At 43.4% G+C, this 19,793-nt stretch overlaps 2 protein-coding genes across 3 annotated transcripts in view; one reads left to right on the top strand and one right to left on the bottom strand.

Annotated features, from left to right (window-relative positions):
* The window catches only part of LOC121189849 (transcription factor Spi-B), a 51,817-nt gene extending 32,127 nt beyond the window's left edge, over nucleotides 1-19,690 (bottom strand). For both annotated transcript variants that reach the window (XM_041050330.1, XM_041050322.1), the window contains exon 1: nucleotides 19,562-19,690. The gene's annotated coding sequence lies outside the window, so the exon portion shown is untranslated. The remainder of the gene's footprint in view (nucleotides 1-19,561) is intronic.
* LOC121189620 (leucine-rich repeat-containing G-protein coupled receptor 6) overlaps nucleotides 1-19,793 on the top strand; it is a 36,751-nt gene that overhangs the window by 10,288 nt on the left and 6,670 nt on the right. The window contains exons 2-9 of the mRNA XM_041049943.1: nucleotides 3,965-4,036; nucleotides 10,888-10,959; nucleotides 12,899-12,970; nucleotides 16,102-16,317; nucleotides 16,505-16,576; nucleotides 18,703-18,771; nucleotides 19,281-19,352; nucleotides 19,506-19,577. Coding sequence (XP_040905877.1) covers nucleotides 3,965-4,036; nucleotides 10,888-10,959; nucleotides 12,899-12,970; nucleotides 16,102-16,317; nucleotides 16,505-16,576; nucleotides 18,703-18,771; nucleotides 19,281-19,352; nucleotides 19,506-19,577 — 717 coding nt within the window. The remainder of the gene's footprint in view (nucleotides 1-3,964; nucleotides 4,037-10,887; nucleotides 10,960-12,898; nucleotides 12,971-16,101; nucleotides 16,318-16,504; nucleotides 16,577-18,702; nucleotides 18,772-19,280; nucleotides 19,353-19,505; nucleotides 19,578-19,793) is intronic.

Raw genomic sequence — 19,793 nt, forward strand, 5'->3', positions numbered from 1 at the left:
TTCCGTTCCCCCCTTAAGACAAGCTCCTTGCCATGGTTACTCTAGTAATCACAGCATAAAGCAGTCAAATATCCAGTGCTTTACCTTTCTTCCCATGCCAAACCTTCCTCTCTTACATTCACATGCACATAAGCATGCACACACTTTGGAGAGGAAAGACTTAACGATCTATCAGAGCACATTGTGTATCTGCAAATCACGGAACAATGGAGGGAATAGCAATGGAAAAATGTCCATTTCTTTATTTTTTTCTCCTCCAATTGCTGCAATATTGGCCTCAATTTTGCACAAGCTACCGTGCTTAAACACACAAATTACATGCACGCACATGAAAATCTAATTCCACTCAAGGGAAACAGAGAGAGCTCACTGGGGGCTTTGTCAGTCATTGTGCAGATTCAGAGCAAAGGGAGATAAAAAGAACAGTTAAGAGGCACATTTGTGAGTGTGTTTGTTGAGGGATGAGCATGGGTCTCCATGTCTGCATCCTTTGCTCCTAATGACGCTCAGTTCGTCATTCAGCGGCAGACGGAGATCTGAGGGGAGGAGATGGCCTGTGTGCCTCTGTCGGTTGAGAGATGTTTTGTTCTGCGAGCAATATCAGGCTCTTTTCTTGACGCCGCGATGGCCAAGATAGGGTAAGGCAGTTCCCTACTGAATACTCACATGAAAAATAAAGAGTAGAAACCACATAAACTTCATTTCTGCCCCTCATACACACACACACACAGACCCACAGAGCAATCCATTTCCATGCCCCTGCAGCGTCCTTGTATGATGTGGTGAAAGCGCAACCAGGGACTGTACCCACCACATCTGCAGGCTCACTGGAAAACAATAGGGGTGTGAAAATGAGCGACAGACATCTTACCACACACACCGCAGCCACCTATAAATGGAAAAAATATTGCTCTGCACACACAGACACAGATACTGACACACACACTTGCACTCAGTCTCCCTCTCTCTCACAAAGGACACACAAACACACACTCAAGACATTAGAGATGCCCATAAAATGGGGACACAGAAACGCCAATTCTAATTGTGAAACTCCCATATGCTGTGGAGCCTGCAAAATCTTTAACCGCTCTCTTTCTCATTTCTTTTGTGGCCGTTTATTTGCGTTGAAAATATCTGCACGTCACAGCGCCAGCCGACACAATGCACATGTGGTAGTCATCAATCATAATTATCATGGTTTAAAAAAGCCACAGCTGTTATTTGATTTTAAAAACAAGCCATAGTGCAGCGCCTTCCAACGATACGTCAAGTTGTCAGCGGAGGCCTTGGCCTGCACAGCAGAAATGTCTCTCTCTCTCTCTGGCTTCCCAATGAGCTTGTTGGAGAGCACAGCCGAGCTGAGCTGCATTCAACCTTTCTCCATGACTCACCACTGTGTGTCTTTATTTTTAAACATTTTCTCTCTCCATTGCTGTGTGTTTATTCTGTCTGAGTGAGGCCGCTGTTATGGACTTCACACAACGTTTGTTTATGGCTTCTTTAATCAGGACCAGATAATGGAGAGCTGTCTCTATCTGTGGGCGCATCCCCAGAAGCCGGGTGATATGTGTGTGTGTTGCTATGCTTTAATGATCATTCTTGTATGTTCCAATAAATATTTTTCTCAGTAGCATATTAGTACACAGACAATGAATAGGATTAAGGTGTGTATGTGTATTGTTCATGAGGCCCCATGTGCTTCCTGTGTCCTGCGTGATGTCACCCAGTCTTGATTATGTCAATTTGTTTGGTGTTACTGCTTGCCGTGTCATTTCCATGGCAACTTTGTTATCACTTATATTTACAACTGACTTTAATCAAGCAGCGGTGCATGACACTTGTTGCATTCATTCCCAAATTACTGCCTGGAGCCCGAGCAGATTGTGCCAGAAAATGGGACCGACATGAAGCATATAATTTACATGACATCACCACAGTATTTCAGTGGAGAGCTAGGCTTGAGGTCTCATGATAGCATCCCATGTCAGCAACAGTGTTTGGTCATCACATGTAAAAAGTAATAAATTATATTATTGTCACTATGATAGTAGTATTGTGTTACATTGCTTAAATAAGCTGATGAGGTGGATTTATCATGTTTACTGTTTTGTTAGTTCAGTCATTTGTCATTTACTAATAACTGCTAAATTTTAAGTATGATCTGAGGAGAACCTACAACATACATTAGTAATGAGGCTATAACATTTAAAGGTGCCCTGTGGAGGTTTTCATGTAACATGGATTGGATTGCATTCAACTTTTCACATCAAACTCGACTGTCTGTATGTTTAAAGCCTTACAAACAAGTTGAATGAATATTCTATACCCCCTAAAACATTTGAAAAGCCTTTATAGAATTTTAGAGTTTTAACACCAGCAGTATTAACTCTGACTTGCAATCCCCTTCGTCTTCGTCTACCAGCACCAGATATCAATATGCATCATTTTCTGCAGTTGGCATAAATGTAGATGGAAGATGCAAGTGATGAAATTGGGAGATTAATTCCTGACTTTGTTCAGTTAAACCATTTTGTCCCTCAACACTGATCGAAAGCATCCGCCCTGCATATGTGTCCTTGAGTAACACCTTGAACCCCTTTCTCTGCAGTCAGACCTCCCAGGAGGGGGGCATCCATAACAGGAAATTCCCATGCGAGGAAACTAACATGCCATTATCATGCTTTCATATGGAAAATATTCAGTGTCAGCGGAGGTTATAAAAAGAATACATAATTATCTGACCCACAAAATCTCATGGCAAGAAGGACACGGTAAAGATTGCAAGCTCATCACATGTTGAGAACATGCCTCCTCCCACCACATCCCAGGATCTAACACTAAACGTTATCTTATACAAGGGGACAAACTGTTGGCATAGTAGATTTATCATAATTGCTAAATAAGACCAGCAATCGAAATACCCAAATCTGTGAACAGAGCGTTGCTGTGCAGTTTTTTCCACATCTCCCCTGAAGCTGAATATAGATCATGCCTGCGGATAGATCCATCCAGCCCCCCGTCAGCTTGGCTGCCTTGACAAACAAACAGCCAGTGTGTCAAAACTCCCAACTGCGAAGGGCTTCTGAGAGCACAGTTTACACTTGCTAGCCCGGTGGTCTGGCTTTATGAGCAATGGTTAGTGTCATACACACACACAGACACACACACGCACATACAAGCCTCACTCTTGAAGACTCATGCGAGACCCCAAGGGCTGTGAAAGCAAAGAAGGGGTGACGTAACACCTCCTTGCTTTCATTGTGTTTATCAAACAGATGACCTTACATGACTGGGGCCACAAGGTTATATATGTTTTCTACCAGAGGCTGACACATAAGTTGCCCTTGTACGTTACGTGTGCGTGCTGAATGTGTGCGTGTGTGTGTGTGCATGCATGCATGTATCCGAGCATCCTGCACCTCACCCTCTTTGACCGCAACGCAGCTGCGTCAACACTCACCCCCCAACACACCCTCTCACGTCAGAGTGTGTGTCAGAGAGACAGAGAGAAATGGAGTGTGTCTATGTTACAGCTCTGAACAAAGGGGGAAAGAGGTGGTCTCCTGAGAAACCTGTGGGGGGAGGAAAAAAGAGAGAGCGAAGGAGAGGGAATGAGAGATAGATATGGAGGGAGACTGAGGGGTCAGATCTAAGAGTAGGTAGAGTGAGACATCTGGAAAAGAGAAAGAGTCACTGGGACGCGGAGGAAATTACAGCTGCCCAACAATGATTCATTGGGGAAAATTCTCTTCTACATCTCCTTCTCCTCCCTTTCGTCCTCCAGCCTTTCTACATAACCCTCTAACCTCTCTCTGTGTCCTACTCCCACTCTTGATGATTGATCGCCACATGAAAAGCATTTAAACATCTGTAATTTTACATGTCCCGAGTACCTTAAAAGAACATCGATAAGGTATACATTGATACTTTGATACTGATGCTCCCTGTTTTCTCTCTCTAGGGATCTGAGTATGAACAACATTAGCGAGATCCAGCCCAGAGCCTTCCATCGACTGCACCTGTTATCAGAACTGTGAGTACAAAATTATTGTCCTTTATTTATTTATTTTTATTATAATTAATATAATTAATAAACCTCCATCGGCACAGTTCACTCATGACAAGAAACAGTCATTCCCCGAGCCGCTGATATGTGCAGACCTCGGTGATGGGGATTGATGACTCTGGCCTGCCTCTGATCTCTCCTACCAAGAAACTGCCTGCAGCAATACGCTAGTATATCGTGGGATGTCTGCATACAAGAGGGAGGCGAAGGCAACCTGATATTCACTCTGAGAGTGGATATATGGTCCTTAAAGTGTTTAGAGAGCAGGTTCTGTGCTTAGCATCCAAGCCGTTGCTTTCTTGCCCTCCTTGACTTTGTTTCAGCTGGACAGCTCAGCAGGAGCCGTATACACGTAGACACAAGTCCTTGCCAAGACAAACACACACTATAGGAGAAACTCAGGACAGGATTGGGGAAAATCAAAAGAGCAAAGATTTATGTTTTTCTTGTTTGTAGCATCAAGTATTTGTTTAGTTGGTTATCATTAAAAATGCTTTGATATAGGTGCTGAGACACTAAATGACACTAAATGAGTTAAAAAAAAATAGGCATTAACGGTTGGACTTTTCGTGACTAGTAACCTTTTTTTTTTTCTACAAGAATATGTTGTCAGTTAACATAAATATGATTTGAATCTGGGCATATCTGATCTCAAAATAAGCAAACAAGACTAAGAATTTGACTCTGCCACTGTGCCAAATTTCTTGAGTTCTACACTCTGTGCTACAGACACAGTTTGATCAGCACTTCACAAAGTAGAAAGTATTGGTTTCATTCTCATAGGGCTGATGAAAGAACACACGTTTTATCAAAATTGCAAAACTTTTTGAACACGTTTTTCGGTTGACCTCACCGATATCTGATCTGACCGCTCAGCAGAATTCGGCTAAGTCTCAGTTTGACAAAGGCTGACCACAGATTTGCCCTAAGGGTGTGAATGTGTGTGTAAGTGTGTAGTAATTCACTGGGGCTTATGTGAGTATGTAAGCCTTCACCTGATTCTTTACTTCTGAAGCCTGCAGTGTGTGTGTGTGTGTGTGCGTCTGCATAGAGTGTTTGAACAGTCCGCTGTTTTCTTTGCTAATTCTTGCAGCTGCAGCCTGTGAGGCATGAGCTGATGATAATGAAAGTAAAAGGTTAGCTGGAAAACCATTCAGTTGACTTTGAATCACAGTCAAACTGGATCTGAAGAGTTGAGGCCGCATGTAGTTTTGTGACACCTTGAAGTTACAGAATTCAAAACTTTGATTTACTATCACTGAATTTACAATCAAGTGAATTGCCAATCTGAACTTTCGCTGTCGTAACAACAGTAAAGGTCAGATATTGCTGATGGCGTAATAATCAGAACCACGCAGTGCAGAGTGATGCTGAACATTGAGGTTGACATTTGCCTGCATTGGGGAAAAGGGGGTGGGGGTCTTGGATGCAGCTCCACCTGCAGTGTTTGTCCAGAGACAATCCTCCCACTATTTTACAACCTCGTTGATCTTGCTTCCTCTGTATTGCTCTCATGTTCTGACATTTTATGGAGACGTTCTTGTGCTTTGTAACTCTTCCAAGGAGGATGTTCCTGCCCCAAAGCCAATTTTTATAGCCTGCTGACCATTTCTGGAGACATGCTGTGACGGTGATGATGTTCGAAGGAAGGGAGAAACACATTTCTGGCTCCCTGGCCTCTGTCTAGAATGTTTAGACTGATGAAGCATGGTAGGTTACGGTAAACACATTATAATTACAAGAACTTATAGCACTTAGAAAACAAACTGAGGCTCTAAACACAAACACGGTCGGTTTGAGAGGGAGTGTTTGATGTGGGTCTACAGCACTTGTTGGGAGCACAGGGAGAGGCAAGGGCCAGGCATGTTGTGACTGGTAGAGTGATAAATTGTTTGATGTTGGGTTCTACCTCCCTGCCTGCCCTCCCTCCCTCTATCTCCTTCCTTTCCAATTCATTTCTATATCCCACCATCTCCATTTTACTTCAGGCTACTGCAAGCTGTAGTCGCTGCCTTTGATAATTTTTCTACTTCTTTGCCCCTTTTGGGTGCTCTCCACGTTCTTACAAACCAAAACAAATCTGATTATGGCAAGAGGTCTGGTTTCATCCAGTTTTACACTCTGGGGAGAAGAGGAAATAAATTCTCATGAGCCATATACAGAGTATCTTTCTGAAGCACTGCTCATAAATGTAAATTGTATCACACCGTCTCTCATCTCTTCGTTCAGTTCTCACCTCTTTAGTATCAAAGTGCAAACAGCTAATCCCTTTGAACCTCAAATAAGGTGATTAAATTAGTTCACAAAGCAGGTAGCAAATCTCACCAGGCTAGACCTCCCTTTGATTCTCTGTGGCATTTATATTGAAAATAAGATGTAAGTGTAATCACCCCGCCCTCCAGCCCTTTCTCTAAGTCCTTATTTCTAAATCGTATTCTATTGATCTCAGATGCCTCTTATTAAGGCTTCATTTAGTGCTTTGATCAGTGAATTGCCTCCTAATTCAAATACACAAACCTGCACGCAACTGTCAGTCAGACGGGGCATGAAGAGAGGCGGCTACAAGGCATAATGCGTGCCTATGGATTAATGAGAGGGCAGCTATGCCCACGCTCAGGTGCAGACTCCGAGACTGTTTTCTCATCTACCTGACATTTCAAAGACATCCACTCTCGTCAAATGTGCTCCTCTAATATCAAAGATGAGCTGTCTATTATCGGATATAATTGCAACTTGAAACTACCAGTGTGTGGTTTTAGGCAAAACTGTCCCCGTAGAAGCCCTTCCTGGAAATTACTTTAGAAGGCGACAGTGCGCTCCGCCTATCACCATTATCAAAGTCCATGCTGTTCGTACCTCCGGAGATCACGTTTCACTCCCCTCATAATCAACCGTTTGGGATGAGTCTCTCATGCTCATCTTATCATTATCTGCAGCCATCACTCACCTCTTAAATACAGAGCTGAAATCAGGCTATTTGAAGTGGCCTGGCAGTTAAAACAATCTCACTGGATTTTTTAAACAACTGTCAGTGTTGGCTTTGCTCCTCTTGAGACATATTATTGAAGGATTTTAGGAAAGATCCTGCAGCCATCTCTCCTGTAGAGACAAATGATCAGGCTGTTGAGCTTGTGCAGCAGTATAAATATCAACACCTTTATGTAAAAGCTTTATTCTTGTTTTATTGAATCTGTCCTCACATTCTCCTTTGGTACAGGTCACTTAACCTCAAAACTAGAAACAGATTGCAGGGTTTCGCAAAAGTGTGCATCAAAATTGCAGGCACGACCTTGAATGACTTAACTCATCTGTACAAAGTTGGGACTTTGAAGGGGGCCGAGTCAATCCTGGCTTATTCTAGTCACCTCATGTTCAAGAAGTAAGATAAGAGTTGCAGATAAAGTCTGCCAACATACAGGACAAATAGTCTTAACTCATTTGTCCTGGCTGCCATTTGCCTTTTAAACACCTCAGTGCAATTTTTATGTTGTATATATTGTCCACTTGTTTTTGTCTGTCTGACAGTCGTGTGGTTACCGCTGAGTATACAACAAATTGCTCCTCTGGGTTAGTAAAGATGTCTTTGATCCTTGATTCTGAGTGAATGTGCGTAGAATATGGTGCTTGCTCCTGTAATCAGCTCAAGACTGAAACTCTGATAAATTCTGTCCTGTCGTCAGCAGTATCCTCTAACTCTGGAATATCCATACAGCCAAGGCTTCTCCAGCCCTGTGAGAGTGCACTAAGGTGCTCTCCAACTATCACATAAATGAAATCCAAATGTAAGAGGAGAGAAGTGGTGAGTGGAGGCCAGTGCTGCCCTGCTTGTCTTCCCCTTGGTGATAAGATTGTCTGCTGATAGGCCAGGAGTATGACGTAGGTGAGGGTTAAGGGGTTACAGTATTGGCTGTTTTGATACTCCAGGTGCACAACACATCTGGGACTATCTAGGTCAATTAAAACTTTTCCTTTTAGTGTTGCCAACATTGGTTTTTGTCTGCTTGTCTCTTTCTCTCCTACAAACATGCACCCACATACACACCCACGCACACTGTTTGCACATGTCTATATTTTACTCCAGTAATTTCAGAGGTTAACACCGGGTTAAGTGGTTGACCCTCAGGCTGGACCTCCGAACAGAAGGAGGGATAACATTTCTATTGATGGACCAAGGGTGAAAAGGGCCATGCATGCATATGTACTTACTGATACACCCACACATGAACTGCCCTCTCTCTGATAAGACCTGTTTATCCTCTCCATCTTCTTTCATCATGGACTCCTATCAACCAACCTGGCCCTGCTGCCACTATGATGTCCTATCACTACCTGAGATAGGATCACAAAATATGATGCTGTCTTTGCTCTCTAGGTCTTTAATCCATGTTTTTGTTTATTATTTTGAGGCAATAGGATTCAGTGATACATGGGATAATCAACAGTTGGTATGCTTCAGTAAAACAATAACTGATCAGCAGGGATAGCAGGGTGGTCTCACTTTTGTTACTGGCTGCAACCCTCCCACTGTTCTCCCATACGTTTGAACTACACCGGCTTCTGTTATTTTATCTGTGAATCAGTTCAATAGAGCAAAATTATGCTGAGGTGGAATTTTTATCTACGCAGTCCAATGGCCAAGAAAAATTCTAACCATCCCCAAATCAAATTAAAAGAAAAAACAGTTGGAGCCACGGTTTGACAAGAGCAAGGCGCCTTTCATTAGAATGAGATTGATGTGGAACGACTAGGAGGCTAAGTGCGGAACATTCACTCATACGTACGATCATTTACACACGCGTACACACATAAATACACACACTGATATCATGGAAACAGTTGGTCAATGGCAACTGCTGGTGTTCTGTTGATGTCTATCAAGAACGTCTGAACATTTCTTTCCTTTTTCAATATCCATCTTCACTTTCGACATAATTATCCATTTGACAAATGAAGTCGGCAAAAGAAGCATGATTCCACTCTAATGCTCTTTTGGCTCCAATGGTGCTGCTAATAGAGAAAGGCTGGGTTGGCAGTACGACATGCACATCATACTATGGCCTTAACTACAATGTTTGTTTTCTAAAACTCTAAATTACTGGCGCTCCTTATCCCCCGATAGAAAAGACATTTATTTTTCTTTGGTGCTACCTATATCTTTTTTCCGTCCAGTGTGTCTGTAACCAATCATTGCATTTGAACTGAAACCAAAAGAAGGCACTTAGGGGTCTTTGCAGAAAAAGGCTTAGATCTATTTTACTGGTGTCGGGACCTCAGCAAGGCCTATTGAAACAGTTACCTCTGGAAAAGTAGCTATTGAAATGCTCCCCGGTGACCAGCTTGTGCAAAAGCGGAAACTGGAATGGTATTGAAGTAGCAGATCTATTGTCCTCAGAGGGACAACAAATGGGCAGTATACAGGTTTCTTTATGAGTGAAAATCAGATCTAAGAGGAAAATGAAATCCTTTATCTCGAAACAAGAATGAATATTGGAATTTGAAGGGTCAAAGTGCGGCAATCACTACAGATCAACTCTGTCCTCAATGCCTTTCATCTCTGAGAAAATATTGAGACATCATGTGGTGCAGTCAAAGTCTGTTTGAATGAGTTTTGACTGTGGTTTGAGCGGCATAACTAAATGCCACCATAATAGCTTGGATAACGATCAGTCCATTTTGTATTCTAGTATGCCGGTGTGGGTGTGCATCTATGTGTATATGTGGGTGGGTGTGTGGTTGTGTTGATAAATATGAGCTCTATAAGAGTTCTAAACTGGGCTGAGTGTGAGATTTGGCAGGCGCAGGTGGGGTTGTGTGGTTTGCCACTGCACAGTAATCAGCCTGAGACGTGTTGACATGAGTATCAGATGTCAGAGGGAGTTTGCTGGGAGCCCTCGTCCATTACCATCTGGATGATAGTGGTTTGAAAAGGCAGACAGTGCTCTATATCAATATTTCAATATCCTAGCACCGATGGAAAAACTCAGCCAGAGGCAGGGTGCTTAGGAGCAGGCTGAAATGTCAGGCAAATGTCACCTGTTGAGCAACGGTGTGAGGAGCAGGATGCCAGTAAGTAACTTTTAACTTGTGTGTGTGTGTTTAATAAAAGTGGGTGGTCTTGAGCTGTGAAGACCAAATCTGTGTTTAAACTGTGCTTCCAGCTCATGACCTTGAGAGTTACTCTGCTGGACTGAATGTTATTTATTTGGACATCTTATACACACTCACAAATGACCATTAGGTGCTGTGTTTGATAAACAAACTGATTGGATTGCCTGTGTGAATGTGTGTGGTTTTTCTCCCTCGCTGTCCTCAAGGCCCCTCAGAACAAGCCTAATTTACCTCAAGGACATGGAAAATAGCACATGCATTCACACTGCGCACACATGAGCTCATGTGCAGATACATAGTATACACCTTACTCCATACACACACATAAACACACTCACATACGCACAAGCAAATATACTTTGACGCTGCACTTGTTGACCCAGTCTCAGTCTCATTCAATTCACTCTTTACTCACTCATCAGAGCTCCCAGGATTGGTTAAGGTTTCAGGGTGTGCTTTGGGCCAATAGCAACCACACTGAATGGAATAGAATATTGTTATTTGCATTCTGCCCCAACAGTAACCCCGAAGCAGGAACTCAAGGATGAAGTCATGTCACAGCTCAATCCAAAAACGTAGAATAAAGCAAAAGGCAAAACGTCTCTCAAGAGACTTGTAAATTTTTTGTGTATGTTCTTATATTTCATTTCATACATTTTTCACTTTTATATTTTGTTCTCTCCTTTTTGATCTCTGTGTTTCTCTTCTAGGCGTATCTCAGGGAATCAGCTGAGGTATATCTCAGGCCATGCTCTCCAGGGTCTCCACAACCTCAAAGTTCTGTGAGTATCCTCCTCCTCCTCTCTCCCTCCCTACCCCACTCTCGTGGTTCAGTCCTTATCCCAGGTGGATTGTTCCACTCCAGCCTTTGGCGGGGCGGGGTGGGGTGGGGGGGGCTCCCGCCTTGAATAAAATACACAGGCCATGCACCATTAACTGCAGTTAAAGTTTATGGGCTGGGGGAGACCTGCCCTGCTTGCTGCTCCTTCATTCCCAAACAAGCCTTGTTTCAGTTGCAAGCATACACACACATACACACCCTCACAGGTGTAATGCAGGGACCTCCCAGTCCCACCACCCACCGAGATTACAGTGACAAAGAAATTAACTTAAAAAAAAAAAGCCACTCAAAGCTGTTCACTTAACACCTCATTTCTCTTGGTGTATTCATAGCCTTATGATCCATGGCCACCAACTGTTAGCGCTGCTGCAAAGTATTAAATCACAAAAAAAGTGCAAAGCAACCATAAAAACCATAGTACCTTCTGACTTGTGAGTGCGGCATCTAATGAGTGGTGGATATTCTTCTAGTGGGTGCAAGACAAGGGTATTAAGGAGGTTTTCATGAGCCTTGGCAACCAACTCAGTTCCTTTTGGACCCTGGCTGAGAAAAGTTTGAGAAGCCCTGCCGCAAAATATAAACCTAGCTAGAGAACTGTGGTTTGTAACTCGAGGGAATCTAGGGGGATTACCAGGCACACAAGTCGATCTTCTTTCACCTTATGTTGTGAAACTCACCAAGACAGAATGAATGAGTGAACCAGCCATGAATCCTGGGCTATTATGTCATTACTGCAGATGGACACACATATTCTGAGTCCTTACACGTCTGCAAGCATTCATGGTTCACACTATAGCACCCAAGCAAGCTTTGGACAGTCTTACTGACTTCAGAGCGGCTGAGATGTTGGTTTCCTTCTTCAATATGTTAGCTAAAGTCAGGCCATGTGAAACACAAATGGACTGCAGACCTAGTGCGGGGTAACTGCAAGGTCCCCGCTGACTCTCATATACCTTTTTATATACAGTCAATATAACAGACACACATGCACAGACACAGAGACAGAGAAGAAAGGTTATGAACCCAGAGTGTAGTACAGGGAAGATCCCCATGGGGAATTTCTTTGAAAAAGGAAAAGACTCAATTCAGTGTATTTATCATGGCATTGTCATCCCAGTGGAAACATTCCCCTGATCCTCTCAAACCTGAGCAGCATTTTTTTCTGCGCAGAAACGATCATCATGTCTTACACAGGGGACTGGTGTGAAATACAGTGCACTAAAGTACGTGACACACGTAAATAAATATATATATATAAAGAAATATAGATAAACAAGGCCCTTACAGGAAGGCACTTGTAGCCAAATAAATGAATGCAAAATCAAAACCTTAGACAAAGAGGCATCAAGATTGTTTCACACTCGCATATAAAAAATATACAAAATTCTTATCATGTATTAATCTTATAGTAAACTCAGAAACCCAGACTACTGTGGCACCATGATGCCAAGACAAAGGCATAACGCCGCTGCTGACAGCGACACACTGGAGACTATGAGCCTCGTGTGCTAATGTCAGATGACTGGTCACCATACAAACTTTAAAGGGAGGGAAGGAAAGAGGGAGAGAAAGAAAGAGAAAGAGAGGGAGGGAGAGGAAAGAGAGAGGACTATTGTTTGCTCCCCACTTCCTCCTTGCTTTTTGCTCCATTCTTCTGAGAATGACATCAGCAGCCCACCCAAGGAGCTTCTCTTTTTCTTTTCCTCTATCCTTCATTCTCTGCTTCAAGCTTTCACTGGCCCTTTCCTTCTTGTGTCAGATTTCCCTCACTATGGAATTATTTGTTCTGCCTGATGTGCCCTCATGCACCCCGCGTACACTCTATCACCTACAGACATACAGTATTACCTATAACTTAATAATCTGTATGTGCCTTTCAGAATGCTACAAAACAACCAGCTGGAGAGACTTCCTGATGATGCTCCATGGGACCTACCCAACCTACTGTCCTTGTGAGTCTCTCTCTCTCTCTTACACACACACACACACACAGACTAATCATGCTACTCTACCTCATCCAGCAGGGAAAGAAACATCCCCTGACCACCCACCCACACATCTCAGCTCTAACCGCAATGCAGGTATAGAGTACCACTGACATATTACAGACCGTACCCCAACGCCGGCTGCAATAGTTCTTCATTCAGCTTTGTACTGCCTGATGGTAGGAGTCACAGCCTGACTCTGTCAGTGCAGTTCATGGTAGCATCTGGAAGCCATGAGGGAAACAGCAGACACTGCAGGCCAGGGAGAGCATCTCCAATGAGCTGTGAAACAACCCCATTTTCCATCAATTCCCCCTCTCTTCCTCCTCCGCTCCTCTCCTCCGTTCTTCTCCCACCACCCACACTGCTATCCCCCTGGCTAATGAGAGTGTTTGGTGGCTTAATTGTCTCATCTGTGGGGTCAGTGTACATTTGTATGTGTGTGTGTGTCAGTGTGCATGTTTTAGGGCGGGTGCGTGTGGACCACCTCTGTAATTCCTCACCCCTGCCCGTCTCTCCCAAAATTTGTACCGCACACACTCTCCACATCCCTGCTTTCCAAATTAATAATTCTTTGTAAATATCTATAAAGCCATTTCCGTCATCCCACAGACACACTCAAATTGCTGGAGTTGTAACATAGGAGGGGCGTGCACATGTAACTCCTCTACCACCTACGATGTTTCCCCGTCTGGTATAAAGCAGGCCTTCTCTCCCTTAATACAGTCACCAAGCCTGCACACACACACACACACACACTGTACACACATGCTGTACTCACAGGCAGGCTCTAAAACTCAGGCTGTCTTTATGCAAATGTGCGTATGTCTGAATTAACAATTAACTGTCACGATAATGTCTCTGTCTGTCTTCGGTCTGTGAATGTGAGTGTGTGTGTGTGTGTGTGTGTGTGTGTGTGCGCACAGGCGTGTGTGTGGTCTTCTCTTAATTTCTTCATATGAGATTGTCTCAAGTACTGAAACACACACACACTGCACACACTGAGCCAGTGTATGAAGACGCACCTTGTCATTACAGTAATGATAAGCCCAGCGGAGAGAGATTACTGGAAAGGCTTTGGAGAGTGAAGCTTGTCGGCGCCTCTCGCTGACATAAAACACACCAGGTAAAAAGAAAGAGACACAGCATCTGAGTCAGCTCTCGGGTTTTAAATTGGCATAAATGTATAAAGGAGGCTTTCATCCAAAATAAATCATGACTTAATCTTGGAAAAGAATCCTTTTTGTCAGCAGAGAACTGAAACTGGGTAAAAAAAAAAAAGTCTCACCATTTGGAACAAGCTAATTACAACACACAGTGTGAGAGCTGTTATTTAGTTTGATGCCATTAGAAGCACACAGACGTGTTTCGGGTCCCAACCCACAGGTTAAGCAACGTAATCACCACTGATGAGTTCCATAAGCTGCATTAAATCAACCTGTTTTTATAGATTTAAATGGAAGTAGTGAAACGTGCTTCTCCGAGTTCCCCGTTGTATAAAATTTTGGCCATCTGGAGAATTAAACCAGTGGAGGCAGGTTTACAGATCTCCTGGATCATTTAAGAGAACTTTCTCTTTGTCTCTATTTCTCTCTCCTGTAATCGTACCTTGGACTTTGATGTGATGGACAGGAAATAGTTGCTGCTTTATTGGCTTCTGTGGAACATTCCTGGTTCTGTCTGGACCTTCTAGAGACCTGGCAGGTCCACCCAAAGGAGCAATTATTATTTTGCCCTGGAGAACAAACCAGAAAGTTGAAGGGTCTTCCGTAGCTTTCATCCTGTGATTTGGGTCAGGGACAATGTCCACAGTTGGAGCACACAGGATGCACAAGGACGATGTTTAGCACTGAAAAAAAAAAGTGCTCAGGAAGTAGAGAAGATGAAAATTTCTTGAAGCTGTCTGCGCGTGTGTATACACACATTCATGTGTATTTACATGTATGCTGGAGGGTGTTTCTCTGTGTGTGAGCATCTGCCAGTGTATACAGTTGCCTCTCCTGATGGAAATTTTCCCTGGGGAGAAAAACCCAGAGTTCAGGGTTCAAGTTCAGATTTCACTTTGATGATGCTGTTTGTTTGGTGAAGCCTCTGAGGGGTGAGGAGACTGAGGAGGAGCTGTAGCGCGAGAATCAAAGAACCTCAGTGGAAGATTGATAAGGGAGGATGTTTGAAAGACGAACAAGAGTTAAGGAGTGAGACGCAAAGGGGTTTGCAGTGGCTGGGATTGCATCAATGAAGATGTAAGAAGAATGTGAGTGTGAGAGGGGCCGGGGGGAGGAAAAGGAGATTAATGAATGAGAGTGAAGGGCCAAAGAAAGAAGAATAGCAAGAGGAAGTGGTCTAAGCTTGTCAACTCTGCCCTGAGGGGATCATTCATCACTACGGACAGTGTGTATGCATGTGTGCATTTATGTGGGTTGTGTGTGTCACCGTACATACTCATTGCCTGTGGGGTGAGGACATTGAGTGAGAGACAAAGGAGACAGAGGGGACAAAGGTTGTATGGTTGAAGAGATGAAAATGCATGTGTGTAAGCATATGTGTGTGTGTCCAGTGTCACAAATTGTGTTTGTGTCTGAGTGGTGGAAACGTCAGGGACCAATGGCAACAGCGAGACATGGAAAGAGTCGGGAAGGAGTGAAAGAGGGAGGAACAGCTGAAGGTGCATCTTTAACTGTTCCTCCCCTCTTCTGTATTTCCCGTTTTCCAGACACTGAGGGCCGAAGGCTTTACACAACATAAATAAAGCAAGGTAGAATAAAACAGGCTCACCGCAATCGTTCCTACACGTTTGTGTCTGTGTTTTTCTCATCTTACATTTCATACATGTCTGTGCTAGTGAAGCTAAACATGGCTTATTTAGCATTGGAATAAATCATAATGAGACACTTCTAAGAAGCTGCAGCAAAGATGAAAGAAGCAGAATAAAGGATGTGTAATTCTCATAATAACCTTCCTGTAAGCCAAAGTGTTTCAATGCCATGACACACAACCACTAATGCGCGCACAAGCATGGATAAACATGCACATAAGCAAACATACTGTACTTAGACTTGGTGATTATCTCGCTAAGCTCAGTTCCTCTCACCCTGCAGGCGTCTCGATGCTAACCTGTTGTCTGAGGTTCCGGCTGGGACCTTCCGAGGTGTTCGCTCTCTAAGACACCTGTGGTTGGATGACAACTCCCTAACGGAGATCCCAGTGACGGCCTTGGACTCTCTGCCCTCCCTGCAGGCCATGACGCTGGCCCTCAACCAGATCACACACATCCCAGATTATTCATTCACCAACCTCTCCGCCCTTGTTGTACTGTAAGCGACATCTTGATTTGTTTACCTAAAACTCTCCTGAGTGTGGGTTTTCAAGTTACCAGAGAAATTATTTGTTCCTCTAACTTAGAACAGGGCGGTGATGACTGCAGTGTGGAAATGTTTTTCAGAAAGTTTTTTTTTTCAGAAATTTCTGATTTGTTGTAAAATATCTGTGGCCTTTTCGCAGGCATCTCCATAACAACCAGATCCAGAGCATGGGCGCAAGATGTTTTGAAGGTTTGCACAGCCTGGAGACACTGTGAGTATTGCACACACACATACACATACTCACAGACACTCACATGCACACACACATATGCTTTTTGGACAGTGGTTACTGTTGCAAATTACATATAAGATACTTTAACAATCTTACACACACACACACAAACCCACATGCATGCTCCGAAATAATTTAATTTCATAGGCCCAAATGACTACCTCCTCTGTTTCCCCAAAACACTAACTCAGGCATAGTGATGACAAAGTATCAGCAAGTATCAACATTCATTTGATATAGTAGTGTTTACAACAATCACATAGCCTTAGAATAACCTCAGTACATATAAAAAAAACCTCCCTGAAATATAACCTGAAAAAGGTAATATAAGCAAGAGCCATCAATTAATTCAAACTGTGTGCCTGACTACAGCCCTGCTTCTTTCTGTGTGTGAGTTTGTTGGTGTTGCTTGGAACACCTGAAATTAATGTCTTTTTATAAATCATATGTACCAAGTGTGCCAAAGAGTAATGAAGTGTAGTGCTAAATCGTAAAGTCATAATGATTAATGTCCTGGTAATTTCAGCAGGTGCTTGATCGTTCCTCAGAACCACAACCAACAAATGAACGACAGGAATGTGAGGATGAAAAGCTCCTCTTTGATTACCTTGAAGTAACATCAACAGATTCCTCTGTGTTTTGTAAAAGTAATTGCTGAGCAGTGCTGAGGTCAAATATTGCTCATTGTGGCTTCAGGAGAGTTGTTTGAGTGTACGTGCCGTAGCTTCAATAACTAGATCCTAACCACACCGATGTGGAAACCGCAGGAAAACTGACACAGTCTTATGAAAGAGGTGGCGAAAGAAAGCAAGAGAAATTGAGACAGGGCAACTGTGTCTCCTGCAAAATTCATGGTGGTCTGATGAAAACACGCTTTCTGGCATGCTGCTTAACAACCTGTTGAAGTGTAAAAAACTATCCGTTCCTTTTTTATGAGCATATGTGTGGGCACATGCAAGTGTGTGCAGATAAAGCAAGTACTTCTGCCTGTGCACCCCTGAGCGTATGGCCAGCTTAACACTCAACTTAAAAGCCATTATCCATGCTGGAAAATGTGAGGAAACAAGGTGTAAGTCAGGGGAGCCATGGTTAAGGGGATACGAAGGGAAACTGGAGACTTAGAAAAAGAAGGATGGAGCTCTCTAGACCAGAATAGTGTGTGTTAAAGCGTTTGGGCTGTCAGCGGTGGGGAGAGACAGATGATTCAGCGGGATAAGATGACAGGTGTCATTGACGTGGGGATTGCGCTGGTATGAGGGGTTAATCTCTCACAGCGGCCTTGCTTATGAGAAATACGAGAGACCATCTGCATCACCAGCACCCTCCCCAACCCCTAGTGTGTATTATAAAATCATTACTACGAAGAGCCGTCCAGAGGACTGCTGGAAAACACAACAGCATACGCAAACAAGACAGAGCAGAGCCAGACAGACTAACATTTCAAAACATCCACTGAAAAACACACATACCTATCAGTGCTTCATCAAAGGCATTTTTGCTACTTTAAAAGAATAAAAACAAATCCAGTTGAGTGTGACTTAGTACTTTTAGATATCCTTTGACCTGTATGGCTGAGAATCTTCAAAGATAGCAAGCACGCACACGCGCATGCATGCACGCCCTTGCATATGTCCTAATTTGGTAAAAGTATGCATATTTTTCTAAAGTGTATATTTGCACAGCCATGCACACTACACACGTCTCATGCACACAAGCACATCAGCAGTACATACTTACATACAGACAAGAAATACAGTAAGACCCCTTCCTGCCACCTGCATACGAGCTGTGTCAACTATAGCAATGGTTGTTTTGATCCAGTGTTTCCTGGGAAACTAATCAGACACAGACCTAAATAATCAGGTCAGAGCAGCAAAGTTCAGGGGTCACATTCAAACTTCGCACTCTACAGCTGTCTGCCTCTCAGAGTGGAGAGGAAATGGCAACGCATACGCGTGCAATCAGACACACTTTCTCACACACAGAATTTCACATATGGATGAATTATGATTTCCATTGCAGAGATGTAAAACCTCAGTCATGCCTTGGACTTAATGTTTCAATGCATTTAATCATGAGTGTTTATCTTTCTGCTTCTCTCTCAGGGATTTAAACTACAATGATCTGCAGGAGTTCCCTGTGGCCATCAGGACACTCAGCAAGCTTCAGGAACTGTGAGTACACACACGCACACACATACGCGAAAACACACCTGCCCGGCATGACTATCATGGTTGCGTTATCCCAAGTAATCCCGTTAAGTGATTTTAATGTGGCACTCGGATACAATCTCTCTCGCCCTAAGCAGGTGCTGGCTACACACCCACGCTCCCGCTCGCCTGCACGTACACACAGACGCACGCACACATACACACAAACTATGTTTTCCCTCAGCTTCAGCAGATGTTCCACAGCGTGCATATGTGTCACAGATACAGCGTATGTGTGCGTGTTTACATCTCATGTATCCAAAAATGTTTTTCAGCTGTGCAATGGCAGGTGCAACATGAGGACATACGACTTGCCTCTCACTCACAAATGCACTCCACCAAACACACACACACACACACACACACACACACACACACACACACACACACACACACACACACACACACACACACACAAAATCAGACACATACTGATAGACTGTCTGACTGACAGTATGTTTTTATATTTGCAGGGGCTTCCATAACAACAATATCAAAGCCATCCCTGAGAGGGCCTTCGTGGGAAACCCTCAGCTCCAAACCATGTGAGCTTAATGCTTACTCTTAATTCTACAATGTGCACATATTAGATAAACACATCATTGCTATTTCATGCCAACATTGTGTACAACACAACTCCTTCCCAAAAACAAATTAATCTGAAAATGTCCAAACCTATTCTTCTCTTTTTCCTGCAGTCATTTCTATGAGAACCCCATCCAGTTTGTGGGAAAATCCGCTTTCCAGTTCTTACCTAAGTTGCACACACTGTAAGTATGCGGTCAGTAGAAACCATTCCAGTGAGTTAGCCCAAACACTGTTTAAATCATCCTCTGTCCCTCGCAGTGAGAGTTGAGTGGACATGTGTAATGGCCTACTGAATGATGTTGTGTTAGCGTATTGCTGTGCTGTGCGCTGATGTGGTAAGAGAGAGTGTGTTGTAAGAACATGTTGAATGGTGTGACTTATGATGTCTAGTGAGACAG

Source organism: Toxotes jaculatrix, chromosome 2 (assembly GCF_017976425.1).
Source record: "Toxotes jaculatrix isolate fToxJac2 chromosome 2, fToxJac2.pri, whole genome shotgun sequence".
NCBI classification, from domain to species: domain Eukaryota; kingdom Metazoa; phylum Chordata; class Actinopteri; family Toxotidae; genus Toxotes; species Toxotes jaculatrix.